We start from the raw sequence: 15,392 nt of genomic DNA on the forward strand, positions 1-15,392 counted from the left end.
ACCAGGAAACACACCAGAATCTAGTCAAGACCCAAACCAGGACCCAGACCAGGACCCAGGCCAGGATCCAGAGCAGGACCCAGACCAATACCCAGACCAATACCCAGACCAGCATCGAGTCAAGACCCAGACCAGGACCCTGAGCAGGATCCAGAACGGGACCCAGACCAGGATCCAGACCAGGACCCAGACCAGGACCCAGACCAGAACGTAGACCAGGACCCAGACCAGGATCCAGACAAGCATCCAGACCAGGACCCAGACCAGGATCCAGACCAGGACCCAGACCAGGACCCAGACCAGGATCCAGACCAGGACCCAGACCAGGACCCAGACCAGGATCCAGACAAGCATCCAGACCAGGACCCAGACCAGGTTGTAGACCAGGACCCAGACCAGGACCCTGGCCGGGATCCAGCGCAGGACCCAGAGCAGGACCCACACCAGAATCCAGACAAGCATCCAGACCAGGACCCAGACCAGGATCCAGACCAGGACCCAGACCAGGACCCAGACCAGCATCCAGACCAGGACCCAGATCAGGACCCAGACCAGTACCCAGACCAGGACCCAGACCAGTACCCAGACCAGGACCCAGACCAGGATCCAGACCAGGACCCAAACCAGCATCCAGACCAGGACCCACACCAGGACCCAGACCAGTACCCAGACCAGGACCCAGACCAGGATCCAGACCAGGACCCAAACCAGCATCCAGACCAGGACCCACACCAGCATCGAGTCAAGACCCAGACCAGGACCCAGACCAGGATCCAGACCAGGACCCAAAGCAGGACCCCGACCAGGATCCAGACCAGGACCCAGACCAGGACCCAGACCAGGATCCAGAGAGGGACGTAGACCAGGACCCAGACCAGCATCCAGACCAGGACCAAGAGCAGCATCGAGTTAAGATCCATACCAGGAACCAGACCAGCATCCAGACCAGGACCCGGACCAGCATCGAGTCAAGACCCAGACCAGGATCCAGACCAGGACCCAAAGCAGGACCCAGACCAGGATGCAGACCAGGACCCAGACCAGGATCCAGACCAGTACACACACCAGCATCTAGTCAAGACCCAGACCAGGACCCAGACCAGGAACCAGACCAGGACCCAGACCAGGGTCCAAACCAGGACCCAGACCAGGATCCAGACAAGCATCCAGACCAGGACCCAGACCAGGACCCAGACCAGGATCCACACCAGGAACCAGACCAGGACCCAGACGAGGACCCAGACCAGGACCCACACCAGGATCCAGACAAGCATCCAGACCAGGACCCAGACCAGCATCCAGACCAGGACCCAGACCAGGATCCAGACCAGGACCCAAAGCAAGACCCAGACCAGGATCCAGACCAGGACCCACACCAGGATCCAGACCAGGACACACACTTGCATCTAGTCCAGACCCAAACCAGGACCCAGACCAGTACCCAGACCAGGACCCACACCAGGACCCAGACCGGGATCCAGATCAGGATCCAGAGCAGGACGTAGACCAGTACCCAAAACAGAACCCAGACCAGGACCCACACCAGGATCCAGACCAGGACACACACTTGCATCTAGTCCAGACCCAAACCAGGACCCAGACCAGTACCCAGACCAGGACCCACACCAGGACCCAGACCAGTACCCAGACATGGACCCACACCAGGACCCAGACCGGGAAACACACCAGCATCGAGTCAAGACCCAGACCAGGACCCAGACCAGGATCCAGACCAGGACCCAAAGCAGGACCCCGACCAGGATCCAGACCAGGACCCAGACCAGGACCCAGACCAGGATCCAGAGCAGGACGTAGAACAGGAACCAGACCAGGATCCAGACCAGGACCCAAACCAGGACCCAGACCAGCATCCAGACCAGGACCCAGACCAGGATCCAGACCAGGACAAACAACAGGACCCACAACAGGACCCAGACCAGCATCCAGACCAGGACCCAGACCAGGATCCAGACCAGGACCCAAACCAGGACCCAGACCAGCATCCAGACCAGGACCCAGACCAGGATCCAGACCAGGACCAAAAGCAGGATCCAGACCAGGACCTAGACCAGGATCCAGACCAGGATCCAGACCAGGACCCAGACCAGGATCCAGACCAGGACCAAAAGCAGGACCCAGACCAGGACCCAGACCAGGATCCAGACCAGTACCAAAAGCAGTATCCAGACCAGGACCCAGACCAGGACCCAGACCAGGATCCAGACCAGGACCAAAAGCAGGACCCACACCAGGACCTAGACCAGGATCCAGACCAGGATCCAGACCAGGATCCAGACCAGGACCAAAAGCAGTATCCAGACCAGGACCCAGACCAGGATCCAGACCAGGACCAAAAGCAGGAGCCACACCAGGACCTAGACCAGGATCCAGACCAGGATCCAGACCAGGACCCAGACCAGGATCCAGACCAGGACCAAAAGCAGGACCCAGACCAGGACCCAGACCAGGATCCAGACCAGGACCAAAAGCAGGACCCAGACCAGGATCCAGACCAGGACCCACACCAGGATCCAGACCAGGACCAAAAACAGGACCCAGACCAGGATCCAGACCAGGACCTAGACCAGGACCCACACCAGGATCCAGACCAGGATCCAGACCAGGACCAAAAGCAGGACCCAGACCAGGATCCAGACCAGGACCCAGACCAGGACCCACACCAGGATCCAGACCAGGACCAAAAGCAGGACCGAGACCAGGATCCAGACCAGGACCCAGACCAGGACCCACACCAGGATCCAGACCAGGACAAACACCAGGACCCACACCAGGACCCAGACCAGCATCCAGACCAGGACCCAGACCAGGATCTAGACCAGGTCCACAACAGGACCCAGACCAGGATCCAGACCAGGACCCAGACCAGGATCCAGACCAGGACCCAGACCAAGACCCACACCAGGATCTAGACCAGGACCCAGACCAGGATCCAGAGCAGGACGTAGACCAGGATCCAGACCAGGACCCAGACCAGGACCCAGACCAGCATCCAGACCAGGACCCAGACCAGGATCCAGACCAGGACCAAAAGCAGGACCCAGACCAGGACCTAGACCAGGATCCAGACCAGGATCCAGACCAGGACCAAGACCAGGATCCAGACCAGGACCAAAAGCAGGACCCAGACCAGGACCCAGACCAGGACCCAGACCAGGATCCAGACCAGGACCCAGACCAGGATCCAGACCAGGACCCAAACCAGCATCCAGACCAGGACCCACACCAGGACCCAGACCAGTACCCAGACCAGGACCCAGACCAGGATCCAGACCAGGACCCAAACCAGCATCCAGACCAGGACCCACACCAGCATCGAGTCAAGACCCAGACCAGGACCCAGACCAGGATCCAGACCAGGACCCAAAGCAGGACCCCGACCAGGATCCAGACCAGGACCCAGACCAGGACCCAGACCAGGATCCAGAGAGGGACGTAGACCAGGACCCAGACCAGCATCCAGACCAGGACCCGGACCAGCATCGAGTCAAGACCCAGACCAGGATCCAGACCAGGACCCAAAGCAGGACCCAGACCAGGATGCAGACCAGGACCCAGACCAGGATCCAGACCAGTACACACACCAGCATCTAGTCAAGACCCAGACCAGGACCCAGACCAGGAACCAGACCAGGACCCAGACCAGGGTCCAAACCAGGACCCAGACCAGGATCCAGACAAGCATCCAGACCAGGACCCAGACCAGGACCCAGACCAGGATCCACACCAGGAACCAGACCAGGACCCAGACGAGGACCCAGACCAGGACCCACACCAGGATCCACACAAGCATCCAGACCAGGACCCAGACCAGCATCCAGACCAGGACCCAGACCAGCATCCAGACCAGGACCCAAAGCAAGACCCAGACCAGGATCCAGACCAGGACCCACACCAGGATCCAGACCAGGACACACACTTGCATCTAGTCCAGACCCAAACCAGGACCCAGACCAGTACCCAGACCAGGACCCACACCAGGACCCAGACCGGGATCCAGATCAGGATCCAGAGCAGGACGTAGACCAGTACCCAAAACAGAACCCAGACCAGGACCCACACCAGGATCCAGACCAGGACACACACTTGCATCTAGTCCAGACCCAAACCAGGACCCAGACCAGTACCCAGACCAGGACCCACACCAGGACCCAGACCAGTACCCAGACCAGGACCCACACCAGGACCCAGACCGGGAAACACACCAGCATCGAGTCAAGACCCAGACCAGGACCCAGACCAGGATCCAGACCAGGACCCAAAGCAGGACCCCGACCAGGATCCAGACCAGGACCCAGACCAGGACCCAGACCAGGATCCAGAGCAGGACGTAGAACAGGAACCAGACCAGGATCCAGACCAGGACCCAAACCAGGACCCAGACCAGCATCCAGACCAGGACCCAGACCAGGATCCAGACCAGGACAAACAACAGGACCCACAACAGGACCCAGACCAGCATCCAGACCAGGACCCAGACCAGGATCCAGACCAGGACCCAAACCAGGACCCAGACCAGCATCCAGACCAGGACCCAGACCAGGATCCAGACCAGGACCAAAAGCAGGATCCAGACCAGGACCTAGACCAGGATCCAGACCAGGATCCAGACCAGGACCCAGACCAGGATCCAGACCAGGACCAAAAGCAGGACCCAGACCAGGACCCAGACCAGGATCCAGACCAGTACCAAAAGCAGTATCCAGACCAGGACCCAGACCAGGACCCAGACCAGGATCCAGACCAGGACCAAAAGCAGGACCCACACCAGGACCTAGACCAGGATCCAGACCAGGATCCAGACCAGGATCCAGACCAGGACCAAAAGCAGTATCCAGACCAGGACCCAGACCAGGACCCAGACCAGGATCCAGACCAGGATCCAGACCAGGACCCAAACCAGGACCCAGACCAGGATCCAGACCAGGATCCAGACCAGGATCCAGACCAGGACCAAAAGCAGTATCCAGACCAGGACCCAGACCAGGACCCAGACCAGGATCCAGACCAGGATCCAGACCAGGACCCAAACCAGGACCCAGACCAGGATCCAGACCAGGATCCAGACCAGGACCCAGACCAGGATCCAGACCAGGACCCAGACCAGGACCCACACCAGGATCCAGACCAGGACAAAAACCAGGACCCACACCAGGACCCAGACCAGCATCCAGACCAGGACCCAGACCAGGATCTAGACCAGGTCCACAACAGGACCCAGACCAGGATCCAGACCAGGACCCAGACCAGGATCCAGACCAGGACCCAGACCAAGACCCACACCAGGATCTAGACCAGGACCCAGACCAGGATCCAGAGCAGGACGTAGACCAGGATCCAGACCAGGACCCAGACCAGGACCCAGACCAGCATCCAGACCAGGACCCAGACCAGGATCCAGACCAGGACCAAAAGCAGGACCCAGACCAGGACCTAGACCAGGATCCAGACCAGGATCCAGACCAGGACCCAGACCAGGATCCAGACCAGGACCAAAAGCAGGACCCAGACCAGGACCCAGACCAGGACCCAGACCAGGATCCAGACCAGGACCCAGACCAGGATCCAGACCAGGACCCAAACCAGCATCCAGACCAGGACCCACACCAGGACCCAGACCAGTACCCAGACCAGGACCCAGACCAGGATCCAGACCAGGACCCAAACCAGCATCCAGACCAGGACCCACACCAGCATCGAGTCAAGACCCAGACCAGGACCCAGACCAGGATCCAGACCAGGACCCAAAGCAGGACCCCGACCAGGATCCAGACCAGGACCCAGACCAGGACCCAGACCAGGATCCAGAGAGGGACGTAGACCAGGACCCAGACCAGCATCCAGACCAGGACCCGGACCAGCATCGAGTCAAGACCCAGACCAGGATCCAGACCAGGACCCAAAGCAGGACCCAGACCAGGATGCAGACCAGGACCCAGACCAGGATCCAGACCAGGAACCAGACCAGGACCCAGACCAGGGTCCAAACCAGGACCCAGACCAGGATCCAGACAAGCATCCAGACCAGGACCCAGACCAGGACCCAGACCAGGATCCACACCAGGAACCAGACCAGGACCCAGACGAGGACCCAGACCAGGACCCACACCAGGATCCAGACAAGCATCCAGACCAGGACCCAGACCAGGACCCAGACCAGGATCCACACCAGGAACCAGACCAGGACCCAGACGAGGACCCAGACCAGGACCCACACCAGGATCCAGACAAGCATCCAGACCAGGACCCAGACCAGCATCCAGACCAGGACCCAGACCAGGATCCAGACCAGGACCCAAAGCAAGACCCAGACCAGGATCCAGACCAGGACCCACACCAGGATCCAGACCAGGACCCAAAGCAAGACCCAGACCAGGATCCAGACCAGGACCCACACCAGGATCCAGACCAGGACACACACTTGCATCTAGTCCAGACCCAAACCAGGACCCAGACCAGTACCCAGACCAGGACCCACACCAGGACCCAGACCGGGATCCAGATCAGGATCCAGAGCAGGACGTAGACCAGTACCCAAAACAGAACCCAGACCAGGACCCACACCAGGATCCAGACCAGGACACAAACTTGCATCTAGTCCAGACCCAAACCAGGACCCAGACCAGTACCCAGACCAGGACCCACACCAGGACCCAGACCAGTACCCAGACCAGGACCCACACCAGGACCCAGACCGGGAAACACACCAGCATCGAGTCAAGACCCAGACCAGGACCCAGACCAGGATCCAGACCAGGACCCAAAGCAGGACCCCGACCAGGATCCAGACCAGGACCCAGACCAGGACCCAGACCAGGATCCAGAGCAGGACGTAGAACAGGAACCAGACCAGGATCCAGACCAGGACCCAAACCAGGACCCAGACCAGCATCCAGACCAGGACCCAGACCAGGATCCAGACCAGGACAAACAACAGGACCCACAACAGGACCCAGACCAGCATCCAGACCAGGACCCAGACCAGGATCCAGACCAGGACCCAAACCAGGACCCAGACCAGCATCCAGACCAGGACCCAGACCAGGATCCAGACCAGGACCAAAAGCAGGATCCAGACCAGGACCTAGACCAGGATCCAGACCAGGATCCAGACCAGGACCCAGACCAGGATCCAGACCAGTACCAAAAGCAGTATCCAGACCAGGACCCAGACCAGGACCCAGACCAGGATCCAGACCAGGACCAAAAGCAGGACCCACACCAGGACCTAGACCAGGATCCAGACCAGGATCCAGACCAGGATCCAGACCAGGACCAAAAGCAGTATCCAGACCAGGACCCAGACCAGGACCCAGACCAGGATCCAGACCAGGACCAAAAGCAGGACCCACACCAGGACCCAGACCAGGATCCAGACCAGGACCAAAAGCAGGACCCAGACCAGGATCCAGACCAGGATCCAGACCAGGACCCAGACCAGGATCCAGACCAGGACCAAAAGCAGGACCCACACCAGGACCCAGACCAGGATCCAGACCAGGACCAAAAGCAGGACCCAGACCAGGATCCAGACCAGGATCCAGACCAGGACCCAGACCAGGATCCAGACCAGGACGAAAAGCAGGACCCAGACCAGGACCCAGACCAGGATCCAGACCAGGACCAAAAACAGGACCCAGACCAGGATCCAGACCAGGACCCAGACCAGGACCCACACCAGGATCCAGACCAGGACCAAAAGCAGGACCCAGACCAGGATCCAGACCAGGACCCAGACCAGGACCCACACCAGGATCCAGACCAGGATCCAGACCAGAACCAAAAGCAGGACCCAGACCAGGACCCAGACCAGGATCCAGACCAGGACCCAGACCAGGACCCACACCAGGATCCAGACCAGGACCAAAAGGAGGACCCAGACCAGGATCCAGACCAGGACAAACACCAGGACCCAGACCAGGACCCAGACCAGGATCCAGACCAGGACCCAGACCAGGATCTAGACCAGGTCCAAAAGCAGGACCCAGACCAGGATCCAGACCAGGACCCAGACCAGGATCCAGAGCAGGACGTAGACCAGGACCCAGACCAGGACCCAGACCAGGATCCAGACCAATACCCAGACCAGGACCTACAGCAGGATCCAGACCAGGATCCAGACCAGCATCCAGACCAGGATCCAGACCAGGACCCAGACAAGGACCAAAAGCAGGACCCAGACCAGGATCCAGACCAGGATTCACACCAGGACCAAAAGCAGGAGCCAGACCAGGATCCAGACCAGGACCCAGACAAGGATCCAGACCAGGACCCAGACCAGGACAAACACCAGGACCCAGACCAGGACCCAGACCAGCATCCAGACCAGGACCCAGACCAGGATCCAGACCAGCATCCAGACCAGGATCCAGACCAGGACCCAGACAAGGACCAAAAGCAGGACCCAGACCAGGATCCAGACCAGGATTCACACCAGGACCAAAAGCAGGACCCAGACCAGGATCCAGACCAGGACCCAGACAAGGATCCAGACCAGGACCCAGACCAGGACCCAGACCAGGATCCAGACCAGGACCAAAAGCAGGACCCAGACCAGGATCCAGACCAGGACCCAGACCAGGATCCAGACCAATACCCAGACCAGGACCTACAGCAGGATCCAGACCAGGACCCAGACCAGGATCCAGACCAGGACCCAGACCAGGACCAAAAGCAGGACCCAGACCAGGATCCAGACCAGGACCCAGACAAGGACCCAGACCAGGATCCAGACCAGGACCAAAAGCAGGACCCAGACCAGGATCCAGACCAGGACCCAGACCAGGACCCACACCAGGATCCAGACCAGGACCAAAAGCAGGACCCAGACCAGGATCCAGACCAGGACCCAGACCAGGATCCAGAGCAGGACGTAGACCAGTACCCAGACCAGGATCCAGACCAATACCCAGACCAGGACCTACAGCAGGATCCAGACCAGGACCCAGACCAGGATCCAGACCAATACCCAGACCAGGACCTACAGCAGGATCCAGACCAGGACCCAGACCAGGACCCAGACCAGGACCAAAAGCAGGACCCAGACAAGGACCCAGACCAGGATCCAGACCAGTACCAAAAGCAGGATCCAGACCAGGACCCAGACCAGGACCCAGACCAGTACCAAAAGCAGTATCCAGACCAGGACCCAGACCAGGACCCAGACCAGTACCAAAAGCAGTATCCAGACCAGGACCCAGACCAGGACCCAGACCAGGACCCAGACGTTAACGTTTTGTCCCCCCGTGGTTTTATTTTTTATTTATGATGGAAACATGAAAGTTTTGAAGTCATATGGAAGTATTGGCAGTCCTGCATGATTCTTCAGGAAGGAAGCAGGTGAAGAGCCTGCAGTAGACGGGTAAACTTCCCGTTTCCATCAGCTGGACATGACCGATGAAAACCTGCCTTCACTGCATTAGAATCAAATGAATGAAAATGAGAGTTATGCAGAGGTTCCAGAATGATCCGTCTCCAGCTTCTCAGCTCCGATCGGGGATCAAACGTCATGCTTTGAATGAAACGTGGTCTCGTCTCACCATGTGAGGCAGCTGGATGTTGGCCAGGCTGCTGATGAGCGACTGGCTGAGGCTAGCCAGCTCGTGCAGCAGAGAGTCGTTCTGCTGCTCCATCACCTTGTTCTCCTCCTCCATCGACTTCAGGCTGGTCTCCATGGTGATGATCTGCAGGACCACAAACAACCATCAGTTCCATGACGACGCCCCGGGGGTCTGGAAAAGTCTGGATGTTTCCATCGTCTACATCAGTGGCTCTCAAACTTTTGGAGTTCTGATTCAGATTTTTAACGTGTTCAGATTTATTTCTTTACGTGTTAAAATACGAAGGTACTAATTTCACATGTTTACCTGCATTACGGCTTAATTTTGCCGCGCCTGGTAAACATCTTGAACTTGACTAATAAATGTCGACGATGTAGCTGATGATCTGGTTTAAGAACCACTGTTCTGCATGATCTGACGCCTGGGACATTCAGAGAAAAGGACTCATTGAGACGCCATGAGACCCGAACCAGGAAGCTGGACTTCAGGCTTTCTGTCCCACCACGCTGGGTCACTTCTTAGAAGGGAAATCACCATGGTAACTCATGATGAACGGCTGTTCTGGATACGGGATGACCAATCAGATGTCTGGGAGAATGGCGATGACGATGTTGATGTGAGGTCTGGAGAGGAGTTTGGGGACTGAGACAGTTTTAGCCACAGATCCTGATGAGCTAATGGAACTGTGTCCCTGTTTCTGTTGGTGTTCTTTGGTTCCGTCTCCCTGTTCTCCCCGTGTAACCGCGGGTTCTCCGGCTTCCTCCCACTGTGCAAACACATGATGTTAGGTTAACTGATCACCCTAACTGTCCCTAGCAGGGAAAATAAGGATGGATGGTTGTTTGTGATGGCGTGAAGACCTGTCCAGGTGCGCCCGCCTCTCGCCCGCTAGTTGCTGTGAGAAACTCCAGACCGCACCAAGCAGTATAGAAAATGAATAAATGCATGGAAGGAAGGGAGGAAGTTCAGCCCCAAATGTCTGGAACCAAGTGTGCTTATAATAATATCCCATAATTTGACCAGTTTACACATAAACACAGCCAGCTCTTCTCTTAGCTTCCTGTTGCCATGGCAACAGTGTTGCTTTGAGTCTGGATGGTGCGTTTAATTCTTCATGTGTGTGGGGAATGACTCTTCTCCGCCATGGTGAAGCAGCTGCTTTGCAGCGTTTCTCCATGTCTGTGATTGGTCAGATGCTGCAAACTCCGCCCCTTTTATGTGACCGTGCCCAGATGGAAAACCCAGGATGGATGGCGAGCTTTGTCTGGGAGAGTCAGCCACATAACGGGGGTTTAGTCCCGAGTCCCGTCCAGCTTCCTGGTTCAGGACAAACATTTAAACGTCATGCACGGTTTCTGGATCTTTGATGGTCTAAAAAGAAAAACATTTTATTCTTGTTTTCCATCTGGTTTTTCTCCACTCGGCTGGTGATTCTTAGGTTGCTTTTCTGCTGAACAGTTTGTCTTACTTGTGTCCTCAGTTTGATCATGTCCGACTCCACTTGACTGTTGGACTCATTCAGATCTTTGATTTCTTCATCCAGCTGTTTGATTTCTTCATCATTTTCAATTCCTGCCAGGAATAAAAAGTAAAAATCTGGAATTGCGTTTATCTCAGCCTGACATCAGATATGACTGTTTTGTATTTCGGACCTTTGCTCGCTCTCTGCTTGATCGTCAGCATCTCCACGCCACTCATCCGGGCCTTCTTCAGGGCCGAGGTGGCGCGAGGACAGCCTGACAGACTGAAACAGAACAAACACCATCCATGACGAAAGTTTGTACCCAAACGCTGACAGCCTGGAAACTGGACAGACGAGGGACGTCCAGGGACATCCAGACATGGGTTGGTTACCTGCGGTGGGTCAGGAAGCTCCCACTGACATGGCCCGATCCGTCGCAGCCTGGAGTTGGACAGGTCATACCGTCAGTTTTCCCAGATTTCCAGACAAATTGGGAGCCATTGACATAGCTGTCTTTCTGCCTTTTGGCTGCCAGGGGGCAGCCAGATGCGCTGCGATGAGACGCATACTTCCCTGTCACATGACCCTGTCCGTCACAACCCGGGACCGGACACCTGACAGAAGAAAGAACATGCAGGGAGTCAGAACCTGAAAACTGATTGAGACTGGCTTCAGAAGACAGGAGGTGACCGTGGTGACAGCATGGGTCAGAGGGGGATCCAACCCAAAACCCAAATCATACACTTGGAGCTGGGAATCTGACAACCAGCAGATGACTGAAACTTGTGAGACGAGTCAAGATTTTCTTGTCATTTACAAGTTCCAAGGAAAACCTGCCAATACATCCAAAGAAAAATCTTGCTAGAAGTCAACGAATAAATCCAAAAAATAGCTGATAACGCTATTTTTCAGATTCATCCTTTTACTTACTTTTAGATTTTTCTTGAGATGCATGGTTACTCTATGGCCTTGCCTTGGCGACAGCCGAAGCCGCATGCTGCTGACGATGAACCTGACGATAAACCCGACGATAAACCCGACAATAAACCTGACGATAAACCTGACAATAAACCTGGCGATTAACCTGACGATAAACCCGACAATAAACCTGACGATAAACCTGGCGATAAACCTGACGATAAACCTGACGATAAACCTGACGATAAACCTGACGATAAACCAGACGATAAACCCGACAATAAATCTGACAATGAACCTGACGATAAACCTGACGATAAACCGGGCGATTAACCTGACGATAAACCTGACGATAAACCCGACAATAAACCTGGCGATAAACCTGACGATAAACCTGATGATAAACCCGACAATAAACCTGGCGATAAACCTGACGATAAACCCGATAATAAACCTGACGATAAACCTGACGATAAACCTGACAATAAACCTGGCGATAAACCTGACGATAAACCTGACAATAAACCTGGCGATTAACCTGACGATAAACCCGACAATAAACCTGACGATAAACCTGGCGATAAACCTGACGATAAACCTGACGATAAACCTGACGATAAACCCAACGATAAACCCGACAATAAATCTGACGATGAACCTGACGATGAACCTGACGATAAACCTGACGATAAACCTGGCGATAAACCTGACGATAAACCTGACGATAAACCTGACGATAAACCCAACGATAAACCCGACAATAAATCTGACGATGAACCTGACGATAAACCTGACGATAAACCTGACGATAAACCTGGCGATAAACCTGACGATAAACCTGACGATAAACCCGACAATAAACCTGGCGATAAACCTGACGATAAACCTGATGATAAACCCGACAATAAACCTGGCGATAAACCCGACAATAAACCTGGCGATTAACCTGACGATAAACCCGACAATAAACCTGGCAATAAACCTGGCGATAAACCCGACAATAAACCTGGCGATTAACCTGACGATAAACCCGACAATAAACCTGGCGATAAACCCGACAATAAACCTGGCGATTAACCTGACGATAAACCCGACAATAAACCTGGCGATAAACCCGACAATAAACCTGGAGATTAACCTGACGATAAACCCGACAACAAACCCGACAATAAACCTGACGATAAACCCGACAATAAACCTGGCGAGAAACCCGACAATAAACCTGGCGATTAACCTGACGATAAACCCGACAATAAACCTGGCGATAAACCCGACAATAAACCTGGAGATTAACCTGACGATAAACCCGACAATAAACCCGACAATAAACCTGACGATAAACCCGACAATAAACCTGGCGAGAAACCCGACAATAAACCTGGCGATTAACCTGACGATAAACCCGACAATAAACCTGACGATAAACCCGAAAATAAACCTGACGATAAACCCGACAATAAACCCGGCGATTAACCTGACTATAAACCCGACAATAAACCTGGCGATAAACCCGACAATAAACCTGGCGATTAACCCGACAATAAACCTGACGATAAACCCGACAATAAACCTGGCGAGAAACCCGACAATAAACCTGGCGATTAACCTGACGATAAACCCGACAATAAACCTGGCGATTAACCTGACGATAAACCCGACAATAAACCTGACGATAAACCCGACAATAAACCTGACGATAAACCTGGCGATAAACCTGACGATAAACCTGGCGATAAACCTGACGATAAACCTGACGATAAACCTGACGATTAACCTGACGATAAACCTGACGATAAACCTGACGATAAACCTGGCGATTAACCTGACGATAAACCTGACGATAAACCTGACGATAAACCCAACGATAAACCCGACAATAAATCTGACGATGAACCTGACGATAAACCTGACGATAAACCTGACGATAAACCTGGCGATAAACCTGACGCTAAACCTGACGATAAACCCGACAATAAACCTGGCGATAAACCTGACGATAAACCCGATGATAAACCCGACAATAAACCTGGCGATAAACCTGACGATAAACCTGGCGATAAATCTGACGATAAACCTGACGATAAATCTGACGATAAACCTGATGATAAACCCGACAATAAACCTGATGATAAACCTGACGATTAACCTGACGATAAACCTGACGATAAACCTGACGATAAACCTGGCGATTAACCTGACGATAAACCTGACGATAAACCTGGAGATTAACCTGACGATAAACCCGACAATAAACCTGGCGATAAAACCGACAATAAACCTGGCGATTAACCTGACGATAAACCCGACAATAAACCTGGCAATAAACCTGGCGATAAACCCGACAATAAACCTGGCGATTAACCTGACGATAAACCCGACAATAAACCTGGCGATAAACCCGACAATAAACCTGGCAATTAACCTGACGATAAACCCGACAATAAACCCGACAATAAACCTGACGATAAACCTGACGATAAACCTGACGATAAACCTGACGATAAACCTGGCGATTAACCTGACGATAAACCTGACGATAAACCTGGCGATTAACCTGACGATAAACCCGACAATAAACCTGGCGATAAACCCGACAATAAACCTGGCGATTAACCTGACGATAAACCCGACAATAAACCTGGCAATAAACCTGGCGATAAACCCGACAATAAACCTGGCGATTAACCTGACGATAAACCCGACAATAAACCTGGCGATAAACCCGACAATAAACCTGGCGATTAACCTGACGATAAACCCGACAATAAACCTGGAGATTAACCTGACGATAAACCCGACAATAAACCCGACAATAAACCTGACGATAAACCCGACAATAAACCTGGCGAGAAACCCGACAATAAACCTGGCGATTAACCTGACGATAAACCCGACAATAAACCTGACGATAAACCCGAAAATAAACCTGACGATAAACCCGACAATAAACCCGGCGATTAACCTGACGATAAACCCGACAATAAACCTGACGATAAACCCGAAAATAAACATGACGATAAACCCGACAATAAACCTGGCGATAAACCCGACAATAAACCTGGCGATTAACCAAACAATAAACCTGACGATAAACCCGACAATAAACCTGGCGAGAAACCCGACAATAAACCTGGCGATTAACCTGACGATAAACCCGACAATAAACCTGGCGATTATTCTTACGATAAACCCGACAATAAACCTGACGATAAACCCGACAATAAACCTGACGATAAACCTGGCGATAAACCTGACGATAAACCTGGCGATAAACCTGACGATAAACCTGACGATAAACCTGACGATAAACCTGACGATTAACCTGACGATAAACCTGACGATAAACCTGACGATAAACCTGGCGATTAACCTGACGATAAACCTGACGATAAACCTGGCGATTAACCTGACGATAAACCCGACAATAAACCTGG

General features: G+C 54.2%; 1 protein-coding gene across 1 annotated transcript in view; it reads right to left on the reverse strand.

Moving 5' to 3' along the window:
- The window catches only part of myt1la (myelin transcription factor 1-like, a), a gene marked incomplete at both ends in the record, with an annotated part of 660,446 nt that overhangs the window by 9,152 nt on the left and 635,902 nt on the right, over nucleotides 1–15,392 (reverse strand). The window contains 4 exons of the mRNA XM_079255058.1: nucleotides 9,558–9,701; nucleotides 11,047–11,150; nucleotides 11,231–11,322; nucleotides 11,433–11,654. Of these exons, the coding sequence (XP_079111184.1) occupies nucleotides 9,558–9,701; nucleotides 11,047–11,150; nucleotides 11,231–11,322; nucleotides 11,433–11,654 (562 nt within the window). The remainder of the gene's footprint in view (nucleotides 1–9,557; nucleotides 9,702–11,046; nucleotides 11,151–11,230; nucleotides 11,323–11,432; nucleotides 11,655–15,392) is intronic.

This window comes from Telmatherina bonti (assembly GCF_933228915.1).
Source record: "Telmatherina bonti genome assembly, chromosome: 16".
Lineage (NCBI taxonomy): Eukaryota > Metazoa > Chordata > Actinopteri > Atheriniformes > Telmatherinidae > Telmatherina > Telmatherina bonti.